The following is a 15,756-nucleotide window of genomic DNA, read 5'->3' as shown; positions in this document are numbered from 1 at the left end:
CTGAATGTCAGGTATTTTGTCTCAAAAAGGAGAAAATTAACTAAGACATTCCTATACTTGTATTTAGTGTCTACTAAGGCAGTGAATACTATTGACCCTAGGTTTTCTTTCTTCTATTTATTCAAAAAACTTCGAGTTTTGACTAGGGATATATGCCTACAGAGACTGTATCAAGTCCTGGATCCTCTCTTATAGCCAGTATGTCCAAGTCCTCAGATTTCACCTTAACTACTGTACCTACCATGTGCCAGTCTCTATTTTAGGGGTATGTGTGTGTAGGGGAGACTCTTTCTACAGAACAAAACCAAAAACCACATAATCATTAAACTTGTAACTCATATAAAAATTAGCATCATAGGGCTGGGGTTTCTTTCTGGGCTCACTGCTGGGCTCAGCAGTGTAAGTGCTTGCTTGGCAAATGCAAGGTTGTGAGTTCGATCCTAGGCACAAAAAAAATTGGTATCATATACAGAACAGAGAGATGAGTAATGAAGAATAGTATTTGGGGAGAAGGAACACATTTTCATAGAAGAATTGAAATTTTTTAAAGTGTATGAGTAATCACAATAAACATTTTTACTCTTAAAATAGGTTAAGCAGCTGTCTTGTATACTATTTCATAATTGTAATTAAAGATACATCTTTGACACTTCAATTAAATATTTTTGAAAACAATGTCATGATGTCTAGGATTTTTTAGGCAACAAACATTTTTGTAAGGTCCTGGACACATAGCTGTGAATTTGATTTTTCTAGTGCCTCTCTAATATTCTGCTTCTTTGTTTTTGTCTTGGTTTTTTGTTTTGTTTTTTAGAATTCCAACAATTCTTACAAACCTCAGGGTTAAAGGGTAAAAAATGTAGATAAAAGATGCTATCTGCATTATTCAATAGACATTAAGAAAATCTGTCTACTTTCAAAGTGCTTGGTTCAAAGTTTAAAAAATAGTGATCAACAGGTCATCAAAAGAACTTATGGACGCAGTCAGACAATTTTTCTGAGCCCTCTTTCCTCTTTCGGCTCTACTGTGTATATAGAAAGGCTCCATGATAACCACTACCTTTATTAACCAAGAGCAAAGAGAATTTTCCATTAGATACATAATATCTATTACAGAGGCAAAATAAACTTGAAGAAATGTAAGGGTAAATTTATACTACCATAGACTACTAGCACTGCACATCCTAAATATTTATGTGATGTGTATTTGCTTGACTGTATTCAATGATACTAGTAGAGTGAAGAAGACACAAGAACAAGTAGAGTGAAGAAAAGCAATGTTAACACAGTAAATTAACAGCTTCTGAAATACAGGCACACTACAGTAAATCACAGACAATGAGAAAGGCAACGGAAAGCAGCATGGAGGCAGAATTCGTAGATACTCTAAATGTAGCAACTAAGTTAACAACTGGTAAGACACAGAAAGAGTAGAAGCTAGCATTAAAAAAGTGAATATTCCTATAGAAAGGGTGGAAAACCTAAGCCAAAATCACACTGCTCTGTGCTGACAGCTTTGTTTCACTCAAAAAGAGTACAGATGAAAATCTGCATCTTTCAGCAGGCTAACTGGCAAGTTTCAGGGGTGGCCAGTGGTACTCACTCCTGCATCTCTTCTGTAAATTAAGTATAGGTTGTTGGCTCTTTGGTAGCCTTGTGCAAATCTCAATTATGATCCCTGTCATCACGTGATAAATGGGAATGCTGACAAGTGGACAGGCATGCCAAACCATAATGAATACTGTGGTCTTCTGCCTACACCTACTGATAGCCTAGGTATGTTAACTTACCTCGTTTTGCTCCTCTTACTTATTGCTTTGGATCTGAAATGAATTAAAATAAAAATGTGTACAACCATACATATCATCTGTGTAACTAAATGTGGTCTGTGTGGTCCTCTGGTGGCATGTGTGGTGGGCAGCACTGCATCAAAGTGATCTCCCACATGATGACTCAGATCAAGCAGGCAATACAACATAACCACTAAAAGCACTATGTTCTTAGACAGACCTGGTTCTAAACTGTAGTTTCAGAATTTAAAAGCTGATGGTGCCTAGGCAAACTGCAAGTCCCTGAATCTTACTATTTTCATTTATGAGACAACATAAACTTCCTGAAACTATGACAGGCAGAATTACATGAGCTGACTATAGAAGCCTACAGCAAGATTCCCAGCATGACTGACAAAATCTATTGCTGTTTATTCTACAATCCAGGCTTCACTGTTAACTGTTGGCTATCTATACGCTATGCAAAAAACCACAAAATACCTGCTTTAAACTTGTTTAATTGCTAGAATACAAACATTCTTGGAAAATCATGAAATACTGATAAAGTATCAATGTGAAGTCTTTTTCTAGGTTAGAAACTGTAACAGTAGATATACCAGAAAAGTAATACTCTATCCATAGCTTAATTGGTCTGTGCATTGGGAAACTAGTTTCATTATTTAGTTTGACAGATCAGAAGGTTCACCATCAAAGAACACAGACACTACAGTATTTCAGAAATAAAAGTAGTAAAACTGTCAATTCTAAACTTTTAAGGAAAGTGAATCCTAAAAATAAAAACCACCTTGTGAAGCCCTCTAGATCACCTTTATTGTTTTCAATGTTATAGAAAGACTAAAATAAATTCTCTTTTAAAAATGGCAATATTTTGAAAATGCAATGATTTTTGTTGTCATTGTTGCATTTTTGCTCAAAAAAGCAACTTTAACTCAACCAACCAAACACTCTAAATGCATGTCATGAATTCAAATTTGATCATAAAGCTAATCATCACTGATCTCTTTCATATTCTATAAAATGAAAATATGGTAAGATGATTTTGAAAGACTTGTGAAACATTGTAACAGTCTAGTGGTAATATCCATCAACAGACAAATGGACACAGAAAATGTAGTATTTATATGCAACGGAATACTATTCTGCTATAAAAAAGGATGGCTTTGAACCATTTGTAGGAAGATGGATGCACTTTGAAAACAAGATTAAGTGAAATAAATCAGACACACCAGTTTAAATACCATACGATTTCTCTTACATGACAAATCCGAAGTAGGAATAAAGAGCAAAGCAAAAGATAAAAAGAAACAGAGGGACAGAAGTACTACAAATGTGAGCAGATGGGAGAAGTACGATGAGGGATCATAAAGAAAGAATTAAGATGTCACGGACCAAATGGCCACAATGAAAGTACCCAGCACGTGTGGCAAAAGTGCCACTCAAGAAATTAAAATTTAAAAACCTATAATAAAAAAAAAAAACTTCCAGACGAGAGAAAAAGGTAAATTGTTCTAGTTATTAAAGTGTTTAAAAACAGCAGCCTTCTCTCCTGCAGTCTTTTCATTGGAGCGCAGGTCCTGGCGACCAGGCAGGCAGTGCTAACAGCATAGGTGGTGGGGCATGAGGACCAGTGAAGGATGAAAGCTGGCAAAGTAAGCTGCGAGGGGCTAACACCCCTCCCAGCAGGAGGAGAGCACGGGCATCATCTTCCAACAACAATCACTCAAACTTTGTACTTACCTCAGGGCTCAGGACCGCAGTGCTGTCACTCGGAACATCCTCTTCATATCCTTTATTATGGAAACTTTCTACTTCATGACCTGTGCTTCCTTCACTTGGGCACTTGTTATATGAGCATCTTGGACTGTTGCTGCAGTGGGAAAACTCACATTTACTGTCCCCAATCTCTGAGGGTGTGCACGAGAGATGGGGAGACCCACTGTCGTCCTGGTACGGCGGCGGCTGCAGCTCGTCCAGAGGGGGTGTTCTTCTCATTCTCTGAATGCAGTTTCCTGACAATGATTAAGAAGTGGGTCACTCTTTCCAGTCAGCCTCAGCATGTGGTACGGGCTACAATAACTGTGACTTTCTTAAAAACTGGATTTAAGTCATGGCAACATGATATTAGGTCCTGCAAGTAAGTTTTCTTCTCAGATACAGAAATAAAATGATCAGGCTCCTTGCTCTTCTTCTGCACAGTAGGATTAGGAAGAAGTTATACAGTAAGAGAGAGCCTGCTATACATCATAAAAACAATTATTCAATAGATCATTTGGTTCTCTTTCTCGATATGCCTGGCAACATACATACTCCATCTAGTACTCCTTTGCCTTTCTAGCCACAGCAATAAAAACTTAGTAGGGAAAGCAAATATGAAAACCTTATCAATTTTCCTCTGTGGCTGAGATGAACATAAACCAGCATTTAGCTTAGCAGTGCAGAACTGTTCTTCCAAACATATCCTAGGTCTAGAATCCTAAATAAGGCACCCCATGACCCAGGCCCAGACCCTGTTCCCTGACTCCCAGCGGCCAGCCAAGGTACAGAGCTGTATCTCTGCTCCCCCTGGCACGGACGCCACTCTGCCCTGTGCCCGACCTAGTTCTATAGACTAAGCCCACCTTATGCATAGCAGAAAGCATCCCCCGCAGAGAGCAGGAATGGGGAACTACATTTACTTCATTTTTAAATGGTCTTTTCCATCTTCCCTCCATGATTTATGTCCATGATTGAAATAAATGCACCTTTGAACAAGGAGGAAGGTAGCAGCGGGAGGGGAGATGGAAACAGACCTCAGGATACAATGTAAAGGCGCCTCAAGTCTGTGGAGATAAACCTGGACTATGGCATCAATATTAAACACTGCTCATTTTTAATGGACTATGGATCTCCTTGCTCATAAGGAACACTGAGAAAGGTAGTTTGCATTATAACTTCCATGGAGCTCAGTTTAAATACTTCACACAGTCTCTCTGTCCTTCCTAACAGTGGATAAACTTCACATAAAAACTGAAAGGCTCACTTAAAAGTTACTACAATATCTGGTTCAAATAAGAAACACTAATTGGCACTGGCTTCGCAGAAATGCATATATTTGATCAGAAGCTCTAATTTTGAATTAAAAAACTAAGGATCTGAGCTCCAAAGTCTAGTATACTAACTTTAAAATGGATTCCTGGATATACCTCTAGCTAATTAAGAGAAAATAGATTACACACACAGCAAGCTGCAGCCAACAAAAACACAGTTTCAGAACAGCAGAAACAAGTGCCTTTAAGCACCTGGGTGACTCAATTCTTCTGTGGGTGGTGAGCTTGAAGCTGGCCCCGCAGGCGGCTGCCCCTGCCCACAAACGGTGGCCTGTAAGATTCAAGCAGAGGATCCCAGAATTGGGTTTCTAAGAAAGCTTCTGATTTCTTGGTAATTGCTGGAAAATTCACTCTGTCCATTCTTTGTCCCTTCCCATCTCCCCTCCTGCTTGAGGGTGCAGCAGTCACCTTGTGACTGTGAAGTGACAAGCATGTGAAAAACTTAAGGATGGAGCAGAAACATGACAGGCACCCAAGCATCTGAACCTGAAAACTTGAGACAAATCTGTTTGTTCAGTAATGAAACAAACAACCTGAGAGGTGGATTTCTACTGTTTTCAAGTAAGTCTCCAACAATAGTCTATAAATCATTATACCAACACTGTCTACTTCTTTAACAATGCATATTTAATCAGCCATCAAGTTCAATGGTGATACCTAAATACTTATTGCAGCACAAGTCAACTAAGAATTTCCCAGCACAGTGGCATGACAGCCAGCACACCATCTTCTTTCCCTTCTCTCTGAAAGGAGAGGTGATCCTCCCCAGCAGGCTCAGTACACAGTCTGACAGATTTCACTGGACAGAAGTGAGTCTGTGTCTTTCTAAACCTACCATTGGCAGGAGAAATGGGCTTGCCATAGTTGGCTTAGTTTGATCAGAAGTCACAAAAATATGTGAAGGTAGGGATGGGTTAGCTTACTGACCGTTATCAATCTGTATGGAAAATAACACGCGCCTGAGCAACATAGATTCAGGAGGAGGGACGAGGAGGTCACTGGGTGCAGAGCAAGTATAATCCAGGTCTGGCACTCTGTGTCCTCCGATTTTGCAATTTGATCTCAGAGTTTATATTGATTATATTTTTCTCGGTATGGCTCTTCTTTTCCAAGAATAACAGCCCCACTGAAACAATGTTTCCCTCAACTTTCTTCTGCTGTGACTGGGACCATATAATTCCTGCCTTATTTCTGATTCGCTTTTTAATATTAGCTTCCCACTGGCTCTCATTTAGATGCACTTTTCTGCAGAAACCAAGGCACAAATCACACAAGCTATATTTGTGATAGCTGAAGATATCTAAGTAGGCTTACTGGGTAGATCTTACTACTATTTTCTAGATTTCAGAAAAACAACATTTAAGTAGTGAATTGGAACATTTATTTTAGCCACAGCATATGCTCAAATTTTTGAAAATGTCACATTTTTATTTTTACTTTTGTATTTTATTTGTCCAACTGCAGAACATACAATGTAGAATTAAAATTTCACTTAATTATATAATCATGAAAATTTCTACCCTTTTAAATTTTTATTCTGACAACTCTTTCATGTTGTCTGAACAATGTAGCAACTAAGAATTGGCTTAAATTTAATTGATATTAGAAAATCTTAAGGCACTTGTTTTATAAAGTAACAGAATTTATATTATGGTTATACTGCACAGTAAACATCAACTGTAAAAAGAACTTTCTGTGGACAGAAAGTTTAATGAAACATTTAATGCAACATGTAATGAAAATGTTACATCTAAGAAAGGATTCAATTCAGATATATCTTAAGCATTTTAATTTACCACCTGCATATTATACAGCACCTTTAGAGCAAGATAAAACTTTTTCTTTTTGCCCTCATGGAACAGCATGCATGTATATATGGAATGTGACCAGCAGTTCTTCATCTTATGTTTTAACACAGTGATGACAACTACAGCTCTAAGGAAATGGTAAATATTCAACAACTGCAGAATTCACTTTTACAGTACCTGCGAGAGCTTGCCAAATTGATTATGAGATGGGGAATAAACTGCAGCACAACATACTTTACAAAATTTGAAGCAAAACAGGATGTTTTATGAGCACTGTAGGATTAAATCAGAAACAAAAACACAAATAGAGAACCTACAGAAAACTAAATAATCAGAAATTAAAATGTACTCTAAGTAACTATGGATCCACGAAGAAATAACTGTCATCGAAAATATATTGAGGAGAATGACTAAAATAATACACACAAATACTTGTCTAACACTGTACACAGAAAGAAATGTCTAGTTCCAAGTGCATACATTTCAGCAAGAAGAGAGGAGGGGGTTGAAAATAATTATGATCTAGGCATCCACTTCAAGAAACTTTTTAAAACTCAGCAAATTAAAACTCAAAATAGGAAGGATGAAATAATAAAAATCAGAAAAATAAATGTAAGCATGTGTACTTGAAAAGCATTAGCAAACCAAAACGTAATTCACTGAAAACACTAATAAAATTGATAAACTGCTGAAACACACAAGTCAGGAAAAAAAGAAATGACATAAATTATTAATGCCAGGAATAAAAAGGAGGTCATTTCAGATCCTGCAGACATTCACACATTAGCGTTTTCCCTGTCCTTCCTTCGGTCCCAAAACTACTAAGCAGGGCACTGGGAGGTGTCCTCAAGCATCACGCTAGGACCCAGGGCATGAGGGAGATGTGTATGTATGGGAAACCCAGTGTGCTGTTACTTTGGGGCCCAACTGACACAAGGGTGTCAGTTTTCATTGGAGAGCCAGGCAGTAGACAACATCAGAACCCCAGAGGCACCAGAGCCTTCTTTTTCAGGGACTGGCCAGGAGTAGTGTCAGTGCTCATAGGGAAGAGAACAGTGGGGCTGTCCTCCACAGCTGCCAGAGTCGGCAGAGAGACAGGCCCAGCAACGGAGGCCAAAACCTCGGGAGGCTACCTGGGTTCCCTACAGAGGGACTGCTCAGTCTGCAGCAACAAAGCCTGGACTAGTCTCAGAGAAAGGGACAACTAATGAGTACAGCAACAACCTAAAACAGAGTGTGACTTAGTAAGATGCAGTGGGCAATGTCCACCAGAGTATACCTGGTGAAGAATCTTGGAGCTTCTCACAGACCTGAAACCAGCACGTCTGGAGTGGGGAGCCTAAAGTATAGTGTCAGAGCCCAATCTGGGTGAGGAGGCAACATGCAGGAAAAAGCAAGAGTCTTGGACCCAGTACAGGGCTGAACTTAAGCAAGAACAAATCAGAGTAAGACAAAAGATTAGGGTGTAGCAATGTGGGCTGGGCAAGTGGGTGAGACCTACGAATCATACAGATCCAGGAAACATATACATGAGCTTTGCACCTGGAACTAATCAGAAAGTACACCTTCAAATTGTCTTGCAAGAAATCAGGCAAGGTTTTGATAAGATGGCCTACATACAAAAGATGCTGCCGTTAAGTTACTGAACCCTTTCACAGCGATCTGCTCTCACTCTGAGAGGGTACTTCTTTTTCTTTTTAATTAGCCTGCACTTGCTCTGCAGAACAAGTTTCTTTTTTTGCCTTTGATAAATATAAAATCTTACTACCTTTTGTGCTTATTTGGTCCGATTCTTTGTTCAGGCCATGAACCTGGGAAGAATCTCTAGGAGGAGTCCCAGAGCCCAGTAACAAGAGCATATTTAAAGTGATGAGGATATCCAAAAGGTGAGACCCCATGTTCCCACAAGGATGTCCGCCAGTGGGGAAGGCTGCACGAGTTATCAGAATTCAAAAGAAGTACATGCAGAGAGATGGGAGGGCAAGTGTTCAGATGGGGTCAAACAGGAAGTATATAAAGTTAGTGGCAATGCAGTCTGTCACTGTTAAGAGAAGGGAGTTACAAATATGAAAAAGAAAAATGCTAGGCCTAACTCTATGGTGTTATATTAGAATTACCAATATCAATATGAATTCATATTTTAATTATAGAGATAAAAGTAAATGTAACTTTAAATGTGTGCTTGCTTGCAAACACACCTAAGCACCATTGCTTTGAGCACTGAAGGCTAGGAACAAATACCATCATCTCAGCAGTAGTGAGCACAACCAATGCGTACACCCAGGCTTCTGAATCCATTCTCCATTGCAAGGATGCAGACTTCTGGAAGAAATCGTTACTTCCAGAGCTAGGTGGGGACCCCATACAAGAGGAGCTCAGAAAAGCTAGTTGTATTAGAAGTGAGGAAATATTCAAGGATGGGACATGTCAAAGGACAAATAAGGCACAGCAAACAGGATACCACAAGTCAAACCCCATGAACTACTTAAACTTCAAAATAAAAACCTTTGATAACAGACTATAATTTATTAAGAACGCAGGAAATTACAAGTTCATATGATACAAATAAATCTACAAGTAAACTGAAGGAGTTTTTGAGAATTGAATATATGCATAATTATGAAGTACCTTCATACACAATAGTTATTGATTACAAAGATAACTTTCCTATGGAGAAGACTGCAGATGCCACTTTGATGAAGAAGTGATGAGATAGAAGTGAATGTAACAAGGAAGGGAAAAATTAAAATTGTGCACCATTTGGTAAGATACAAAGAGAGGAGCACTTCTCACAATACATGTGGAATACCTATACAAAACAAGTGTGCAACCTACCAAAATGGACCCAAGGATAAGCAGAAAAACTATATAACCTAATACCTATTATAGAAACAGAATCCATAGCTTAGAACTTCACCCAAAAGAAAATTCCAGGCCCAGATGGTTTTTTAAAAAAAGTTTTATTAAAAAAAAAAAAAAAAACAGTAAAAGGGTACAAGTAATACAGAACTTCAAAAAAAAAAAAAAAAAAAACCAGTAAGAAATCACAAGTTAATAGATTACATATTGTCCTCTTAGAAATAGTTGTTCGTTACAAAATTAAAGCATACAAAGTGGACAAACAGTGAGATTGCAAACAGTTGTGTTCAATGATCCAACAAAAACTTAGTAATATGGTAATACACACCTAAACACACTTACACTTGTGTCCTTTAGAGCACTTTCTTTTCCTCTCTTTTTTACAGTAACATTTACACATTTTGGGTTTTATTACTCCCACACTTCTTACTATTTTTTTTGGAAGAGAATAAAACCAAATGTGACAAAACAAAACAGAGTCAGTCAAATCAAAAGGATGGACATAGTACATGATGTAAAAACAGAATACAAGGTAATAAATAACAGTTACCATAATGCCTCTTTCTACCTTAAAAAGAATTGCCTATATCATCAAGTATAATAAAATCGAACAGTACAGAATAAAACCTAAACATTGGAGACATTACTGAACTTCAAAAGAAGATAATAGTCAAACCAGAATGGGCATTATAGTGAATCTTATTGGCTTCAAAGTAGTTGCCTATACCCTCAAACTTGATGACCATACTCATAAGTGAAATAAATGAAACTCACATGTATGAATACCAAATAGTTTACCTAGTGTAAGAAATGATACAAATACATAAAAGTATGTGGTAATCATGATTCCCCATTATATGGCTTTGAAGCCTTATAAGTTTTCACTCATTCATTGGAATGGTTTTATACTGGACTGTTGGATATTATTGTCTGTGATGATAAGAACAGCTATTTTGAAGAAAACAAGACATCATAATAGCCCAAATGGCTTTTAGACTTACACAAAATGTTTTGGATAATATTAAAAGAATATTTCTTAAATTATTTCATAAAGTTGAAACAACCTTGATACTAGGACTTAAAAGTATCAGCCAATCCTTGTTGTGAACATAGGTATTAAAAAGCTCTCTACAAAATACTGGAAGAAAAAAAACTCTGCAGCTATGATAAGGAGGATATGTGTCATGGTTTATGTCTGTGGCTCCCAGGCCTCATGAGTTTGCATTGTACATTTGTGATGGTTCATTGTCTAGTGCTTGGACTGATGGTGTCAGTGCTACACCCACAAAGGGGTGGAGCCAGGATGTGATGTAATGGCAGGAAGAAGTTGTGTCTTGCTCTTTGCTGGTTCCTCCTTGCTGTTTGCAGCCACCATGAACTGCGGCCCAGCCATGCCCGCCTGCCTTGGAGCCAACTGAGTGTGGACTGAAACCTCCAAAAACTGTAAGAAATAAACGTTTCCTTTCCCAACTTGGGCTTCAGGTATTTTGTTTCAACAACAAGTAAAACATAACTAAGACAGAATTTGGTACCAGGAGAGGGGTCGTTTGCTGTGACTATACCTGACCATGTTTTTCGAGAGGATTTGGAAATGGCTTGTGGGTGGAGTTTGGAAAGGTTCGGATATGTCACCTGGATCCACAGAGCTGGAGCAACTTAGGCTGTAGGGGAGATTCTGGTCAGAGCTCAGGAGACCAGAAGGCTGATAGAAAGCCTCATGGTAAAGACCAAGCTTGGGAGGTTTCTGCTGGGAAGAAGGACTGCACTGATTGTTGGACTCCTCATGATGTGTATTATGTCTTGGCAGAAAGTTTGTCTGCATTTTTCTTCTGCCCAGAGACTTTGCCTGAGACTAAGATAAAGGGCAATGAGCTGATTAATCTTGAAAATGAAATTAAAAAGCAATTGAATGGCTATTGTTGGGGGCTTTTAGCTAGCTTTATGTTGCAAATCAAGAGCAAAGTGCCCAGTAGGATAATTTGCAATACTGTGAGTTTGGCCAGAAGGAAAATGCCAGGAAGGCTATGATTGTAAAGGCAGAGTTGAGATTTTGATTGCTGAGGAGAAACAGAGAGATAAGAAAGATGGCCCTGGGACATCCCAGGAAGCGAGTTTCCACCCTTTGCAGCTTCACTGCAAAGGTAAAAGAATTTGCTCAGAGGAGAAAGCTGCAGAGCACGAGGTTCCAGAATGGCAACAGAGGCCACATGAGGTTCCAGAATGGTGAAAGAAGCCACATGAGGTTCCAGAATGGTGACAGAGGTCACATGAGGTTCCAGAAGGGCGGCAACATAGAGAAGCTTTTCCTCACAATGAGGTAAACAGAGCCCTGTACTCCACACAACTGACCCCTACAGCCAAGAGAGAGAAAAGCCTGGCTACTGCTTCAGCTGGCAGCAGACCTTGGCGGCATCTACAAGGTGCTGATTTTAGGTGCAAGGAAAATGCACAAATTCTGAGGGTAAGATGGCTTCCACTTCGATTACAAGGGGCCTGGGAGGCCAAAGAGTGAAGCCAAAACTGCAGTGGAGACCCCAGAAGTTTGGAAAAGCCAGGAACATGGATGATCCAAGGAAAGCTGCAAAAACTGAGCAGAGAGAATTTAGGAGAAAAACTTCAGGATCTGATATCCCTGGAAGTGCCGTGGGGTTGGAATCACCCAAGCCTTTTGGAGCTTATAACCAGACTGCTTCAGATGCTGAGCATGGATCTCTGAATGTTCACCATGCTGGATGTTGGACTTGCTTTGTTTCCAATGCTTTATATTCCCGTTTGTAACTTTTGGAATGGTAATGTTTATCTTGTGCCTTTGCATTTCAGAAATGTTTAACCTTGTTTCATTTGTACAAGGGGTTACAGTTAAGAGTTTACCATAGATCTTGGAGGGGATTTGGGACTTGGACTCCTCAGCAATGCTCAAACTGTTAGGACTTTGGCAACTCTTGGAGGTGGACTAAATGTCTTTTGTATAAAGGAGGTACATGAGTCCTGGGGGCCAGGGGTGGAATGTCATGGTCTATGTCTGTGGCTCTCAGGCCTCATGAGTTTGCATGTGCATTTGTGACAGTTCATTGTCTTGTGCTTAGATTCATGATGTCAGTGCTACACCCACAAAGGGGTGGAGCCAGGATGCAATGTAATGGCAGGAAGAAGGTGTGCTTTGCTCTTTGTTGGATCCTGCTTGCTGTTTGCAGCCACCATGAACTGCGGCCCAGCCATGCCCGCCTGCCTTGGAGCCAACTAAGTGTGGACTGAAACCTCCAAAAACTGTAAGAAATAAACGTTTCCTTTCTCAAATTGGGCTTCAGGTATTTTGTTTCAGCAATGAGTAAAAAGTAACTAAGACAGTATGGATTTACAGCTGGAATGCCAGGTTACTCTAGGTGGGTTTATTACTCAAAATTTAATCAATCAAAGTCTTTGCAGTGAAAAAATAAAAGTAACAAATAATATGATAATTATAATAGCTTTAAAAAGCACTAATAAAATTCACTACCCATTCACGATAACATGTGTAAGCAAACTCAGTAGGCAATTTTCTTTATCTCCTGAAGAGTATCTATGACAGTGCCCCAGCAAGCATGTCTAATGGTGAAAAGTTTAAAGTTTCACCTCTGAGATGGAACTGAGACAAGGATGCCTATAATCACCATTTCTACTCAACAATATACTGGTGTTCAAGCCAGTACAATAAGGCAAGAAAATATCATTCAGAAAGATTGAAAAAAATAAAAACTACTCTCAGATGATGAGGGTGCAAACAATAAAAGTAATTTAGAGATAATCTATTAGAGTAAGTAAATTCACTAGGTTATAGGATATAACATTAGTATTTTAAAGAATCTATACACATGCAATGAACAGTCAGAAAGTAAAATTTTAAATCAATTTCATCACATAAAATCAAATGCCTAAGAATAAATCCAAGAAATTAGCTTGCGGTTACTTTCTCAGTTCTTGAGTTTATAAAATAAAATGCATACTCTTGGCAATTGGTGGGCACCAAACTTTGGATTTCTAAGTAGTGGCTACATGGTTTAGGAGAGAACATTTGGATGCAAACAGTGTTCTTTCTACAATAAGGCTGACCAAAAGGAAGCAAAGTCTTGAGAATTGCATATACTTTTGGTATTTTTATCATAATTGCATTAAATCTATGTAATACGTTTGGTGAATACCTTCACTACTTTGGCTACCACAAAAATCATAGGCTTGAAAAATGATAGCAGGTTTTCATAACTTTAATTACTTCAACTGCAGATGCTATTGCAGTGTAGTATTCTCATTAAGTCAAGTAAGGGCCTTGGCATTTGATATTTAGCAAGTGCTTTTTCCTTTGTAACAATATAGAGAAAGTTGACAGGTTGTTTGTACACAGCAAAACCAGCAATACCAACAATACCTGGGGATTTAGCTCAGCGGCATAAATGCCTGCTTGCAAGTCGTGAGTTCGATCCCCGGTACCGATAAAAAGGAAAAAGACAAAAAAAAAAACAAAAAAAAAAAACCCAGCAATACCTCTCGTGTTCTTCTCCAGGGAGATAAAGAATCCTTCCTAGGCTACAGTGTGCCTTACAGAGATGCTGGCTGCCTCAGCATTACATCCCTTAGATCAAAGCAAGCTAGGACCAGGAGAGCAGAGAGCTGCAGGATGAGGGGCCTTGGTAGGACAGAAATGAAAACGATTTTTATCTGAATGCAGGGGCTTGCCTCCTCAGGAAAGTTCCTGAGGACTCAGGAATTTGATGAAATATTCCTAACAAAGTCAAAGATTTTCTACTCCTGTCTGTCTCCCACAAAGAAAGAGACAGAAGGCCTCTTTATACTTGAAAGCAGCACACTATGTATATAAAGCTGTGATCTAATTAATAAGGTAAAAAGTTATTAGTTTTCAACCGTGCCCAGAGAAAGGTAAATTTCTCCAAATGATGTAGATCAGCATGAACAAGCTCTACATTTAATTGTTAAAACCTGGAAAACCAAACTGTGCTCAAATGTCTGCAGGAAGTCATGAGGCTAAAGTTATCACTGAGAAATTCTGATGGTAGAATTGACGTTGAGGTTTTTGAATTTTTAAAACATTTTTCTTTTTGTAAAAACACATTTTATTAGGAAACAGGGTACAGATTATTCTTGTTCATGTCCTGAAACCCTAATCTTCGCCTGGTTTATTTTCTGATGGTCTGAAATAATCCCTGACTCAAACCATGTTCCTCATATAGGTAATAACTTCTTGCCAGTATAATCTTTTTCAGTACATCTACTTTTCAAGTAAAAAATTAATTCACTGCCACTCATTTCTTGGCACTTGGAGTTTTAAAACAAGACCACAGCCACTATGTCAACTGACAACTATTTCTTTCGGAGTATCTCCTGGCCTGCTAGGAGTATCAGAGAATCACTAGAAGCTGAAGGAGCACCAGGTGGTAAGGTGACCAGCTGGTCCAATGTGAAACACATGGTACAGGATGACTCATCAGTAAAGATGGGGTGTCCCTCATCAAGGGGAAGCACAGGCAGATGCTGCAGCTGTGCTGTTTTCTCTTGCCTAACCTGCACCCACAGCCTCAGGAGGAGCCCACTAGGACCAGCCACCAAGGAGGGCAATCGTGCCTAGGACTATACCAACACCAGCAGAAGTGGACACTGTGGTGTCAACAGTTCTTTTCAGAGGTGGTCCTGAGGTAACAGAGAAGAGAGATGTCAGTGGTGGAACCCCCATAGTTCATTTGATCTTTAGCCTTGCTCGGAACAGTGGGTCTCATTTGCTGGGTGACTGCTAGGGGCTAAGCTTGATGTAAGGAAAATCTTAAATGTTAAAACTACATTAAGTACAACAATTTGTTTTGCTTCTTATTGAATTCCTGTTATCAAATAGTAAATGAAAAATTTTAACATTTACCATTAATTTCTCTATTCCAGAAATAGCATCTAAGAATTTCCACAGTTAAGTTTAGCATGACTCTCTTCCAAACAAATCTTTAATCCCCATCCTTAATCATATTATTTTTTAATCAAGCGTTCCCAGATGTTTTACTATCCCAAAGTTGTCAGGTTCTAACTCAAATTCTCTACTAGTGATGTAGTAGTACTGTGATTGTATCATCATTACTGTGTTCTGTGAAAGTGCTGTGGAATAGGTGTTCTGTAATTTAAGTGCAGGTGAAGACATGTTCATTTCTCCAGTTGTGTTCCATCTATCTCAGCCATGTG

General features: G+C 38.9%; 1 protein-coding gene across 9 annotated transcripts in view; it reads right to left on the bottom strand.

Annotated features, from left to right (window-relative positions):
- Syt14 (synaptotagmin 14) overlaps positions 1-15,756 on the bottom strand; it is a 244,020-nt gene that overhangs the window by 64,981 nt on the left and 163,283 nt on the right. For all 9 annotated transcript variants that reach the window (XM_063236812.1, XM_063236811.1, XM_063236813.1 and 6 more), the window contains one exon: positions 3,528-3,799. In XM_063236812.1, coding sequence (XP_063092882.1) covers positions 3,528-3,799 — 272 coding nt within the window. The remainder of the gene's footprint in view (positions 1-3,527; positions 3,800-15,756) is intronic.

The sequence above is a fragment of the Cavia porcellus genome, unplaced genomic scaffold, assembly GCF_034190915.1.
Source record: "Cavia porcellus strain 051 isolate PalLab524CR breed Dunkin Hartley unplaced genomic scaffold, mCavPor4.1 scaffold_26, whole genome shotgun sequence".
In the NCBI taxonomy this organism is placed as follows: Eukaryota; Metazoa; Chordata; class Mammalia; order Rodentia; family Caviidae; genus Cavia; species Cavia porcellus.
Note: the sequence above shows the minus strand (reverse complement) of the source record. Positions and strands in the feature narration are given on the sequence as shown.